The following is a 13,456-nucleotide window of genomic DNA, read 5'->3' on the forward strand; positions in this document are numbered from 1 at the left end:
TGTGCCACTGCACTCCAGCCTGGGCAATAGAGTGAGACTCAATCTAAAAAATAAAAAAAAAGAATCCCAGTGTATATTTTTAGAGCTATAACTGTGACTTTTGAATTTTGTGATACAAAAATACAGTCTTTGATGTAAAAATTTGTCACTAGTAACTAATTTCCATTTTTAATTTCCAAGCGTATTTATTGTCACTGAAAATACACCATTAGCATATTTCAGAGTAAATGGATTTGTCACTTCTAAGTGATTCCTTATATGTTTGCATGTGATTTCCCTGAGAGAGTTCTGCAGTTCAGCTAGAATGGATGTAAACCTTTCTTTATTTCTCTTTGCTGCCTTTCCCTCTGGTTATTTTTTCTCTCTTATCCTGGCAGGAAAGCTGAAAACAACAAAAATGTTGGATGCATATATGTGGAATCACAGGCAAGACACATTCCAGAGTCTCTGTTTCGAAGGATATAATTGGTCAGCCAGTAGGTAGATGTGGTTCTCTTTCCACCATTGGGCATCCACTGGATGTGATCTTGAAGGGAGAAACATGCAACTTAAGGACAGAAGAAATTAGAAGTTTCCAGAAAGGGGCGAGATCAATTGTTGGTTCACGACTGAGGACATACTTGAAGCAGTAAAGGCAGAGGTTTCTTTTGTCAGTTCACTTGCGGAGGACCATTTGGCATTTTCTTGTGGGAAACACATGATCATGTTTGTTGAGGAGCACAGCAGGGATCTATCTGACTGTTTAAAAAAAAGAATGAATTGTAGGTGTGACCAGAGTGTAGCGATGGGTAGCATTTAGGTCTAAAATACTAATTAATTTAATAGTCTGCATGCTTACACAAAAGAAATGATAAAAAGCTTGTTATTTGAGTAGCGGGGAATGTCCGTGGAAGTTTATACACCAGGAGTTAAGACTGTCGGGTAGTTGCCAGAAGTAAAAGCTTATTGGGTTTTAGAAATAGCTTAGTTTTTGTTGTTAATTAGTGTTTTATGTAAACTTGTATTTGTTTTACTTAATTTATAAGATAACTTCAATTTTCAAATGCTTAGCTACTGCTATTATTGCTAGATTTATGGTTAATTTCATCCATTTTCTTGAAATTTGTCTACTTGTTACAGGTTTTGCTAAAGGTAGATGAGATATCTCGTTATTGATTGATGATTAATGTGAACACTTTTACTATATTAAGTCAGTCACACAAGTTGGCATTTAAGGAAAGTGCATTGAAAATATTTGACGTACCTAGTGTTATTGCTTAAACAACGCAATAAAGAAAAAGTTGATATTTTTTTTCAAAATTAATAATTTCTGCAAATTACTTTATCATGGTACACTGGAATAGGGTTTGTCAACCTTTTCCCATAAAGGATAAGATAACAAATGTGTTAGGCCACGTGTTTTCTGTCTCAGCTGGTCAGCTCTGTTGTTGGTGTGGGAAAATAAAGCCATAGGCAATATGTAAGCAAATGAGTATGGCAGTATTCCAATAAAACTTTATTTACAAAGCAACCTAAGGGTCCATCATCAGATGAATGGATAAAGAAAATGTGGTACATATACACAGTGGAGTGCTATTCAGGCATAAAGGAGAATGAAATCCTGTCATTTGCAACAGCATGGATGGAACTGTAGGTCATAATGTTAAGTGAAATAAGCCAGGTGCAGAAGGAACTTGATCTCACTTATTTGTGGGACCTAAACATTAAAATGATTGAACTCAGAAAGATAGAGAATAGAAGGATGGTTACCAGAAGGTAAGAAGGATAGTGGGGATTGAGCAGGGAGTGGAAATGGTTAATAGGTACAAAAAAAAAAAAAAAAAAAAAAAAAAAAAAAAACAAGAAAGATTGAATAAGACCCAGTGTTTGTTAGCACAGCATGGTGACTATAGTCAAAAGCAATTTAATTGTACATTTTAAAATAACGAAGAGAGTATAATTGGATTGTTTATAGCACACATAATAAATGCTTGAGGTAATGGATACCCCATTTGCCCTGATATGATTGTCATGTGTTGCATGCCTGTGTCAAATTATCTCATGTGACCCATAAATATGTACATCTACAAAATTTAAAAATTTAAAAATAACTTTATTTACAAAAACCGGCCCACATGTGATAGTTTGCAGATTCCTGCTATAGCATATACTCTTCAAGTTAAGGCTCCTGCCATTGTGTAAAGTGACAAAATAATAGATAATTTAAAAAAAAGATTCAGGGCATTTTTACAAGATTTCTAGAGTATGCTAGAACCATAGCTTCTTTAAACTTGCATTACCCTGAGGAAGATCGTATAAATAAGATGTCTCATTCTGATGACTCTGGAGGAGTTTCTAACCCCATGCGATATGCTTGTGAGACCAGAGAAAAGATTTCTAGTGCTCCATGAGGTGATGCCGTGAGGATCCTGCCCAGCAAGTCCACAGCAGGGCCCTGTGGGGTAGCACTCCTTAGATTCCACTCACAGTAGATCATGGCGGGCCACAGACTGCCTTGCTCAAAACATGTTGCTCTAGACTCTCCTTGTTAGGTTACCTGGGGTGTCCTCAGAGGGTGGATCAGCTCATTTCTGGTGCCATGTCATCCATAGGCAGGAATTGCAAGGTTGTCTGAGTGAGTAAGTCAGTCTGGGTCTTGGAGTCAGTCCGAATGGCCTCCCACAGTGCACTGAGCCCTGGAAAAAGGTCTTGCAGGCATGAGGATGATGACTGGAGAAGCTCCATGGTGGGAAGAGACAGTGATGAGGCCTGGGCTTCCTCTCTACTATCTCACTAGAGTGAGTTCTTGGCAGTCGGATCTCTCATTCTTTCTCTTCCGCTCTCTCCCTCTCCCACTTGAGACATTTCACTTTATAGAAGCTGGATGGTGATTTTGGTTGTAGCATAGTGGATGCTGTTTAATGATATTTCTGCTAATGGCAGATGATTGAATGAGTTTGAGGGAACTGGCCATTCCTACAGGCAAGACTAACTCTAATGACAGAAAATCACCTCTAGCTCAGATGTTGAGTAAATTCCAAGGCCAGTGTACAGACGACTTCAGTATTTAAATCATCCATGAGGACTTCTGCACTTGGCAGTTTACTCTTGCACTGTTTCCTGGGCACTTTCAGACCATTCAAGTATCATTTGGTGAATTACTCCTCCAGGGCACTAACTGAGAGACTTTGATCTCTCTTTTTTAATCTGCAATTTTTGTATGTAAATTTCAAACCTTAAATCCCAGGATGGCATCCAAGAGATCTTATAGCCTGAGGATACTAAAACTATTTCTTGGGAGAAGGATGCAACTAGAGATAAATCTCCAAGTGTCTTTCTCGGTTATTCTCTGGCTACAGGTTTTATGATCAACCCAGGCTGTTGTGAAGAGACCTAAAAATCAATGCCTCTCATTTCTAATGAGATCCTTAATGCCCAACATGATGACAGCCAGTGTGAAATGGAATACTGACAACTCTACCCAGCACAAATATTTTTGCTATGCATTTCAATTTAAACATGTGTCAAGCCAATTACATAGTTATAGGGTTTAAAGACTATTCCACTCAAGCCTGGGAGAGTACACACTCTTCAAATCTCTGTTTAGTGTAAGAGGACTCGGGCACAATAGTCAAACCTCTTGCAGGTCTGTAATAAATCATCTTTGCAACCATAAGCATGTACAGTTGACTGCTTACCACTGCTCCGCAGACCCACCCCCACCTGGAAGAATTTTAATTCCCTCAGTAAAATTGATTCCACCAGTTCTGCACATTATTCTCCCTGTCTTCCATTTAGCCCGTTAGTTTGCTGACAGTAGAGTACACAGCACTTAGCAGCTGGTTTGTGGAGCCATCAGTCAGGAAATTGTATGATAAATAGGAGGTAGCCAGGTTTCGTGGCACTTCCTTCTGCTTCAGCAGTTTTCGCCTGACTTTGGAGAAGTCATCATGTGGTGTTTTGTCAAGGGGCAGGGCAGGAGATGGCTGCGGCGCGGTAACTTATTACACATACGCTTGAGTTATGATGCGTCACAGCTGCACTGCTCATGTGTAAATAATAAACCGTGAGCCGGGTAATTATGGCGGCTCTGGCGACAGGGGCCTGTTCTTGTCATGTGGGTTTTCTTGGACAGCTTTTTGGGCCAGTGATGGAATATGCCGCTGAGCCACATAGAAACGACAAACCTAGACGCCAGCGAGGCAAGTAGTCAACGTTTGAGGATTCAGGAGCATTTTTCGAGAAACGTGTTAGGATTAATATCATGGGATGCCACGTATGTTACAGGACACGCCCATACTGCTTTTCATTCTTCATTTATCCTGTTAAGCTATAGTCGAGCACGTCTTGAATTGGAAGAGGGGTGTTCCATTGCATTTTCCCAGAAAGTGGCTTCAGAGGTGTGATTTCTACTAATAACCAATACAAGGTATAATTGTCCACACAGACTTCTGCAATCCAGGAGAAGTTATTTTAAATTTAATCAAGAGGGGAAACGTAGAAACAGTGAGACACTTAAACCAAAACCAGATGTTTTTGGTCAAATCAGATCATATCCATTAATTTTCTGTTCTTTATTTAAACATAATTCTTGAATGCAGAATTCATAAATTTTCTTGGGACGTAAATAAACATTTGGTACAAACACTGTTGTAAGACGCATCACCTACTTTCAGTCAGAATTAACTTTTAAATTCACAGAACACTGTGGACTCAACAGTGAGAAATGACTACTTAGTACCCCAGTAATTGTGTTTTATGTTTTCCTCTCAAATTTGTTGTTGCAGTGCTAGATCATTTTCTCCTTTATTCTGAAAGCGGGAGAGAGGGTGAGAGAGAGAAAATTTAAATCCTGAAAGAATAATTTATTGAAAATGAGAAGATGGCAGTGTCTTTTAAATGTGCGTGATAGCATTGTAGGTTTTCCTTGAGGAAGAGAATTTTATACTTGTTGGGTACACGCTTTTGATTTTATAGGATTAACTGGTTGGTCTTCCCTCCATACACATAATCACTGCAACTTCATTATAAACACTCATATAAAAGATCATGACTGTTACTTCGGGGGTATATGAGGCATACATTAAATGTGGAATAAATTCACACATTTTGAGCAAAAAACATGGTTTTGTACTTTGTCATAATTCATAGTTGCACCCACATAGAGAAAACCAGATACGGTTGACACCCACTTATCTGGTGGAGAGAATTTCATCATGCAGAACACAGCCAAGAGCCATGAAATAAAGAAGTGAAAATACCTTCCAACTCTGACATAGTTGTCAGTGTCCCTCAAAACAACCGCATAAACTGGTGCATGTGCGATGCCCTGAGGACGTGGGTAAGACTTTATGAATGCTGAATTCGCATCCCATTCTAGTAAGTTTATTTCTCTGATTGCCAAGAGCAGATGATGTGTGTTAAGTAAGAAGTCTGCAGGGGGCATGCATGTTTGCATCGGCAGCGATAGCTGAAAGGTGTGGAAGAGAAAGAAGAGCCACCCCCATATTTCATGGCCATCCACCCTCACGTGGATTTGAATCTGATTGATTTGGGTTTGTTTAAAAGTTTAAAATCAGTAAACATCCACTAGTATATGTCAGGCTTTCAAACGAGTGCAAAAGATGACCCCACTTGATTTTATGTTTTAAGAAGGATGCACAATTTCCTTTGAAAATGGTTAAATGAGATAGAATGTTGGGCTCTACAGAGGGTGACTTTTTATTGTCAAGATGGCTGAGCTATGTGCAGCAATGAAGCTGCCAACATTGCTGAATAAACATTCAACTTAAATTTTCAAACTTAGCAAATCAATGGTCACAGAAATGACGGTCACAAAGTACAGTGAGTCACTGACATTTTCACTAAAATAGTCCTCTGGGAAGTTTTCTAGATTCTAGATCTGGTGGTAAACTATAGAATTACAGCTTCGGGTCCTTCCCTGGTAGACCACAGAGCTTCTATGAATGCTATACTCATCGTTTTTTACTCTTACTGGATTTTTTTCTTCGTAAACAGAGTCTTAGATTCTTGAAGGCAGCAGGGACAAAATCAAAACAAGGGAAGTAATGTACTATAGCTTTAAAAACAGATTTGTTGTGCTTATATTCTAGTAGTTGCTTGTTGAAGAAAATTTGGAAAATAGAGAAATGGATAGGGAAGAAAATCAAAACCACCTGAATTCAACATTACACACATCTAATAATCATCCATTTCTACCCAGTTGGGACGGTGGTGTTGCCGACCTCAGGGGATGCAGCTGACTTCAGGGGGTGCAGCCACCTCTTAATCTCTGTGTTTGGCATGGCCTCGCAGCCTCCCGCACCCCGTGGAGATGCTCTGTGAATTCTTAGGTGGTCAATCAGAACCTGTCCGCGGAGGGAGGGCCCCCTTTGGAATTGCCTTTAGAGACTGCTACCCTCAGCACCAGGGCGAAATAACTGGAAGCCATTCTGAGGCTTGTTGGTATACACATCAACCCTCAGCAGTGTTGGCTCTGGGCAGGCTCCCAGCATGACCAGTGTGGACCCGTCACATTTGAAGAATTTGCTGTCGTGTTTAGTCTCATAGCCATAGAGTCAAACCTCTGGGTTTTGGACCCCTTCGTTTTGCTTCTTGAAACTTGGAAAAACCTTGACTCATCAGTCATGCTTCTAATTATAAAATCTGTTAAAACTCTCTTCAGTTTTTACAGTGAATCACTATTTTTTTTTTAAATAAAAGTTTATTTTCAGAGACAATGGGTGTAAGTTACTAGGAATAAGTGGGGGTGGGAGAGCTATTTTTAAGGAAGGGCACACACCCAGCAGCTCAGGAACCCAGAGCGTTGGACTGGGGAAAGGCGGAAGCCAGGAGGGGACCTGGGTCCAAGATGAATGTTAACACTACCTTGGGAGGAATTCCCTGAGTTTGGCTCTAGATCTCTCGCTGTTGAGTGTGAGTGGGTCAGCTTTATCTCTTCCAGGCAGGCTGCACAGTATTTCTCTGGACAGGACATAGATTTGCTGTCTTTGTGTGGGGAATATGGAGGCCTAGCCCAGGCCAAGAAGGAGGGGAATATGTACTTAATTTTAAAAAAAGAAACATATGTGTTTGGACGAACGGAGGCAAGATGGCGCAGTTCCGGGTTCTTCACCGTCAACTTCTCCCTGCCCGGGAAAGACACAGGTTGACTGCCCAGGCGCAACCCGACCTCCGACGGAGAAAAACCGGAACCCGCCTAGCCACGCCTACCGCCCGGCCCCCGACCCGCCTATGTCCTGCCCACTGCCCTCCCACTCCCAGGCCCAGGACATGAAAGGCGCTCCTGGCGGGCGCCTTGCGCGCACTTCCTCAGCCCCCACTCCTGTCGGGACTGCAGGAACTCCGCCCCAGAGCTCCACCGGGCGACTCTCTCAGCCTCCTTTGCCGGAGGCCGACAGACCTCACCCTCCACACCTTCTTCCCTGAAGCTAGGTGACTAAAAAAATAAATTTGCAGTTTTGCTCCTAGCCTTGCCTACTCGCTGGTCCTTTAATACTTGCCCTGGTGAGCCTGGAAAGCAAATCAGTTTCCTGGAAAGCAAATCAGTTTCTTAGAAAGCAAATCAATATGCTTGTGTGTATATATCAGCCACAAATTCTAGGGAGCCTTTCCACTCTTAAAAGTATGGTGAACATGGGAGAAATGAAACTAGTATTTGTATTACAATGTCTTTGTTTAAAACTTAACTTGACAATGTAGTTTTATTTTTCAAATAAGTGTGTTCTAATCTGTTCCCCTTGGCTTTGTGGCTCCCTTCAGACCTTCTCCTCTAGTCAGCCTATCTTTCAAGACAGGGAGCCTGTGTTGTTCCTCTCTTTCTTGCTTTCCTGTCTGGGTTTGAGCTGCAGTCAATCCCAGGCTCTACCTTCTCAGGTAGGCGCAGGCACTACTTACTCAGTCATACTGCTGCAGTACCTCACAGAACCTCTTAACTAACCTTAAAGAGTTCTTCTACAAATTCTTAGATTAAGTGTAAGTAGTGAAGATATAATAGTATAGCAGTGTTGCTCTGTGAATTGGAATGCTATTTGAAAGTGTTCATTTGATATAGATTGGGCTCCCTCTTTTTTTCAGACCCTCCTCATCTTTTCCCTGCCTTCCATCCTCCTGTACCAATTGATGCCAGACATCATGAGGGCCGTTACCATTATGATCCGTCTCCAATTCCTCCATTGCATATGTAAGTATTAACACTTTCCTTGTTAATGAAATGGAATGAGATACTGGCTTTTACCATCTCAGGACTTTTTGTTAATGGCACGTCCACTGGGCTTTGAAGATGTGATAGAAGTGTAAGATTTACTTTTGAAATATAGCAAGCCTATCTGTTCGTGGATTCACTGAAGCAAATCCCTGCTGTTTCCTGAGGAATGCCTGTCACACTAGGTAGTCGACAAGTATTTCCTATATATTTTGCTGACGTGTGTTCTGTGGGCTGTAAATACTAAATTAAAAAGTAAAAACCTAATGGAAAGTTACCACTCAGAATATGTATTTGGTCGACATTAGGTTTGAAGTTTTTTATGTTCAAATTTCTGTAACATGAAAGTCCTGTTCTGGGGATCACAAGGAATTGTAATGAAATTTTTATGGTAAATTTTCATAGCCCCTATGTAAGTACACCAAGTCACTTGATTGATGGGAATGTCACCCAAACAAAATGGCAAATGTGATCGAGCACATGGTTTACAGAAAGATAAAAGGAAAGAATGCTAGTGATAACATACTTTAGAAAAGGAAAAAGGAATCTCTTGGAAATAAATACCATCTAACTTGGTTTGGAGGAAATAAAGGATGGTGGAGTTGCAAAGTAAAACAGTATTCTTTTGTAGTACTGTCCAGGAAACTGTCATGTACCATAATAAGGGGAGCCACTCTCTGGGATGGGCTGTCCCTTGCTAACGGCCTTGATATATACATTTAGTCATATCTAATAATCACCCTTTATTTGGAGACAGTAAAGTTAGAAAAGCACAAATAATACTTTGAAGAATAATGCTGGTTATTCAGATGGTAGATTGCATCTCCATGGCTATTAGTTACAGCTGTGTAATTACATATTATGCCAAAGAAAAATGAAGTTGTTTTAGAACAAGTCCTCCTCTGTGAACAGAATTAATTGATATTAACAATCGTAACTACATGCCCAAGTACACATATAATATTTTACCAACAGTTTTTTGGATCCGTCTCCCATTACTGAATTGTAATTTCAGAGCAGATTTGCCTGGAGGTAAGTAATAAATCTGTGTTGCAGATTTCTATAAGCATTAAAGGAGAAGTGGGTATTTATAGAGAGAGAATGCAGAAACTTGTGACTTATTCTTTGACTTTTCACTGGAACACAAGTAAGTATTTACAGGGTTCTGAAGCCTGCTAAAAATACCCTCGAATGAAACCAGGAGGCCAATTTAAAATTCCCTATACAAAGGGAAGGAAATTCCTAGTTCAGCCTGAAACATGACATGTAATTCACCCCATTATACAGAGGTTTTATGGTACAGATGTGACCACATGGATCTCAGATGAGGATCTGCCCCATGGTTCAGCGCATTCAAGGGCCCGATAGGCTTCGGAGACATGGATCGCTAATTCCTCCCAGACTGGAGCCTTTGTGATGTAGTTAATTTAGGTCAGATTTTCTACGGAATTTTGGAGGTCTTCATTCTTTCAGAAATGATGTTCTAGAGCAGTTTTTAAAAATGAGTTTATATTACTCCTCTGCATTCATTATAGTTTGCCTTGTAAATAGATGCAAATATGAATTTATCAGTAAAAATCCCAAGTCTTTGTTCTATGGCAGAATATAACAGTAAGCCCTCCTGTAGCCTCCACTGTGTGTTCTAGGCCCTGCTTACTGACCTGCATTGGCCCATGGTGATAACATCACAAGACAAGATGGGTCGCATCTGGACCATCCTCGTAGGCAGATTTGGGGGAGTCACATTTCAGGTGTACTGTTGAGCTGGGTTTTCTTTGGATTTTAGTTCTTCCTTCTTTTTTTAGCCAAGCTTTGGATACTTTAGTAGCATCTGACTAAATCGTTCTCTAGCAGCCTAAATATATAATTATCAAAAAGATTGATAATGTAAAGCTGATAGATAATCCTGAGCCTCAAAAGAGAAGTCCTGGAAGATTCCAAGAGGGAATATCATTGCTGCAGGCACAGAGAATGGTGAGCTTATGGGTTTGTGGCCTCCTAGGACTGCCTGGTTTTGGTGCGTCCTGGCAGGGCCCTGGGTGGATACAATGCTTATGAAGTGGGCCCCAGGAAGCTGGGGCATGTCACACACTTGTGCATTTGTGACCGACATTCTCTCTGCATTGGTCTAATTGGCCTTCCCTCTCTGCATGGTGAACTCCTGCTTATATTCATCCTCAAGGCCCCTAATTTAAGGGTCGTCCCAGAGACTGTTTTTGTAGCACCTTGTGTGTAGCTTTATTGTGATGCTTTTCCTCTTACTTGGTGATTTATTGTTAACAGTCACTGCACCCCGCTAGTTTTATGGGCAGTGCCCAGCACTTGGTCAGGCATTTTGTAAAAGATGCTCAGTGGACACTCACACTGGCCCAGTCTGAGAGACGGTGGAGGAGCAGTCAGAGAGCTCGAATTCCTGTTCTTGTGTTGCCACTCACTTGTGCTGTGGACTCTGGCCACTAACCTTTGCATGTGTTGGTTTCATTACATGGAGATGAAGCTGTCTGCTGTACCCAGCTCTTCAGATCACAGGGAGGAGAGTTCAATGAAATAATGTTCATGTAAGCACTCTGAAAAGCACAGAGCTCTAAACAAATGCTGAAAGTGGGCATTCCAGGCAGTGGGGGGCATGAAAAATACTGCAAGTTTCTATTCTGCCCTTGCTCAGTTGTGAGTCCCTGGGTTGCTCTTGCACCTTCTGAGGTATGATAAGTAGACTCCTGTGATCACCTTCAAAGTGGAGGCTAATCGAGGCAAATGTGGTTTGGTTATAGAAATCTTAAAAGCACGTGTTTGCTGAGGGATAAATCAGTTACCTAGGAAAGTAAAATCATTTTATCCAAAACTTGAATTCCAAACTGTTTGCTATATAATTGTCTTACGGAAAATGAGATCAAGTGAAGAGTACTAAGTTTTTGCAATAGATATTTTTAATTGTAAGGAGACAAAATTTGGAGATATTCTCATTTTGTACACCCAATTGTTCTTCCGGTGCCAGCTTTAAGAACTAAATTACGAGTCTCCTAAAAACAAGGATTTCTGTTGATGGAAATGCCGACAGATCTCTGTTTAGAAGAAGAACAGGCGCTTCTATAATTATGCTATCATATCCTATCATTAAAGATTCTATTGAAAGAGGTTTATAAATTGCTCCTCTTTTTAGATAAACCACCCTATATTAAGGCATCAACGATATGGTGCAGAATTAAATTAAAATCTCATAAAATGAAATATGTTTCGTATTAGCTGTTTGACACTTAATTTGCCTCTGAATGAGTAGAGGAAATCACAAATTAACCTGCCTTTGTTTTTCCAACCATGGCTTATTAGGTGTTAGAACAACTGCAATTACAGACTAATAATAACCACTAAGCCTTATAAATATGTACGGAAATACGTCAGTCTGTGTTAAAGAACCCAGTTTGTGAAATGGAATGCTTTCAGCTTGCCCTGCTTATTCTGACAGTGTTACCCACAGTTTATGGTTAGGCAGTGTAGAATGAGTATAGAAACTTGAATGAATTCAAATACAGCACTAGAAATAGTTTATAATTTATTGGCATTTTGTTTCTTAACTTAAAATCATGAATTTAGACTCAGAACTTCTAAGTAGGACTTGGAATATAAGTATTATTATTCTCTGAGTTGTCACGTAAAGGTTGTTATAAAATGTACAATTCCTGCATTGCATTTGTTTAATTCAAGTAATTTGAAAATTAAGCAACACTGGATATGAGGAATCTCCCCGTTTCCTCGCAAAGTTATTCTCCACTGAATTCACCAGGTCTTAGGCCCAATAAACAACTGGAATGTTGCTCTCTCCCTCTCTCTCAAATCCTTTGAGAGACTTACTAAGCTAGATTACAAGAAGTATAATGTTTTAGAAAAAACATCAGAGTGAGTCTACTTTATTACTGAGATTATTTTCTGCACTAATGAAAAAGCCTCAATCTGTACACACATAGTTGTATTTTATGTATATATTTTTACTTCTTGGTCTCCTCTGTATTTCCTGCCTTGCATTGTTGACATCAGGGCTTTTCCTTCCCTAACTGAGTAGACACTATTCTATTCTATGGGAACAAATGATGCCTGTTAGGCTAAAAATAAGTACTAATTTTTAAAATTTCACTTGGGAATGCAGGCAATTGGTATATTACAGCCTCGTACCCCAGAATACAATTACATTGTCAAGTGACTACTTTCCACAGTAATAATTAAAGTACTTTCTCTCTTGCATTTTGAGTGTGTGTTTTTTGTTTTTTAGTGTTAGAACTCAATTAAGCATGCTTCCTTTTTAAAAGTAGGCATGGTGTATTTGTAGAAATCCAAATTATAAAGTAGCTTTAAATTCCAATTTGATTTCATTCATTTTGGATTTTTCTTGGGAAAAAGAAATTTAGCCCTTACGTACAACCTTTCTGAGCCAAGGTTTTCTAATTTATGGACCAGTATGAATTGAGTTTCGAGCTGTCTTTATGTTTCATACTGAGATCTGCAATTCATTTTCCAAAGCTGGGTCCTTGGTTACTAATCCATTGCAATAATTAAGCCCCACCGATCTTCTTGCCAGTCGAGCTGTGAGCTGCTCTTGCTTTGTGCCGTGGAGTACTGCACCCCAAGCCAGCTCATATAGAGGCTGTTGCATTTCACCATCCACTTTACTAATCCACTTTCGAAAACCAGCTTTTCTCTCTTAGGGAAAATGAGCACTCACGTTCTGTTCCATACGTCAGCCCTTTTTTTTTTTTTTCTTTGTTGAGTCAATGTGGCTCTTTCCAAGGCTGCCTGACACTCTCTGGAATCGTTCCACCTAAGAAAGGAGAGCTGTTCTTCCCACTAAAAGTGGCCCACCTCCCTTCACCTTGGGGAAAGGACTCAGTACATGAAGATCATTAATATCAGCTGTGAAATAGAGTGCACTGGAAATAGGTAAGGCCTCGCCCCCGTAATTATGACTGCCTGTTAGGGATGAGAGCAGGGAGATGAGAGGCAAGTTTGGCATATGAATAAATACATTTCTTCCCAGAGAGAAAAAGCTCTAAGAAAAGATATCATTATGGTAAAAGCTTAGAGAAGGAAATAGTAAGTAGATGACCAGGGCTACTACTGAGTTCCCCTCCCCCAAATTTAGCACGTTGCTTGTCCTGGTATGTATTATCTTTACTGAGAGCTCACATACTTATCCCAAAGGAGCCTCTTCAGTCTAGCTACTTACTTAAAACACGATATTGGGCCTGTGCAGGTAATAGTGAT

The 13,456-nt window shown here is 40.2% G+C and overlaps 1 protein-coding gene across 2 annotated transcripts in view; it reads left to right on the top strand.

The window, feature by feature from the left end:
• Nucleotides 1–13,456, top strand: part of GLI3 (GLI family zinc finger 3) — a 306,231-nt gene that overhangs the window by 183,789 nt on the left and 108,986 nt on the right. For both annotated transcript variants that reach the window (XM_011944494.1, XM_011944495.1), the window contains one exon: nucleotides 8,077–8,182. In XM_011944494.1, coding sequence (XP_011799884.1) covers nucleotides 8,077–8,182 — 106 coding nt within the window. The remainder of the gene's footprint in view (nucleotides 1–8,076; nucleotides 8,183–13,456) is intronic.

The sequence above is a fragment of the Colobus angolensis genome, unplaced genomic scaffold, assembly GCF_000951035.1.
Source record: "Colobus angolensis palliatus isolate OR3802 unplaced genomic scaffold, Cang.pa_1.0 Scaffold232, whole genome shotgun sequence".
NCBI classification, from domain to species: Eukaryota; Metazoa; Chordata; class Mammalia; order Primates; family Cercopithecidae; genus Colobus; species Colobus angolensis.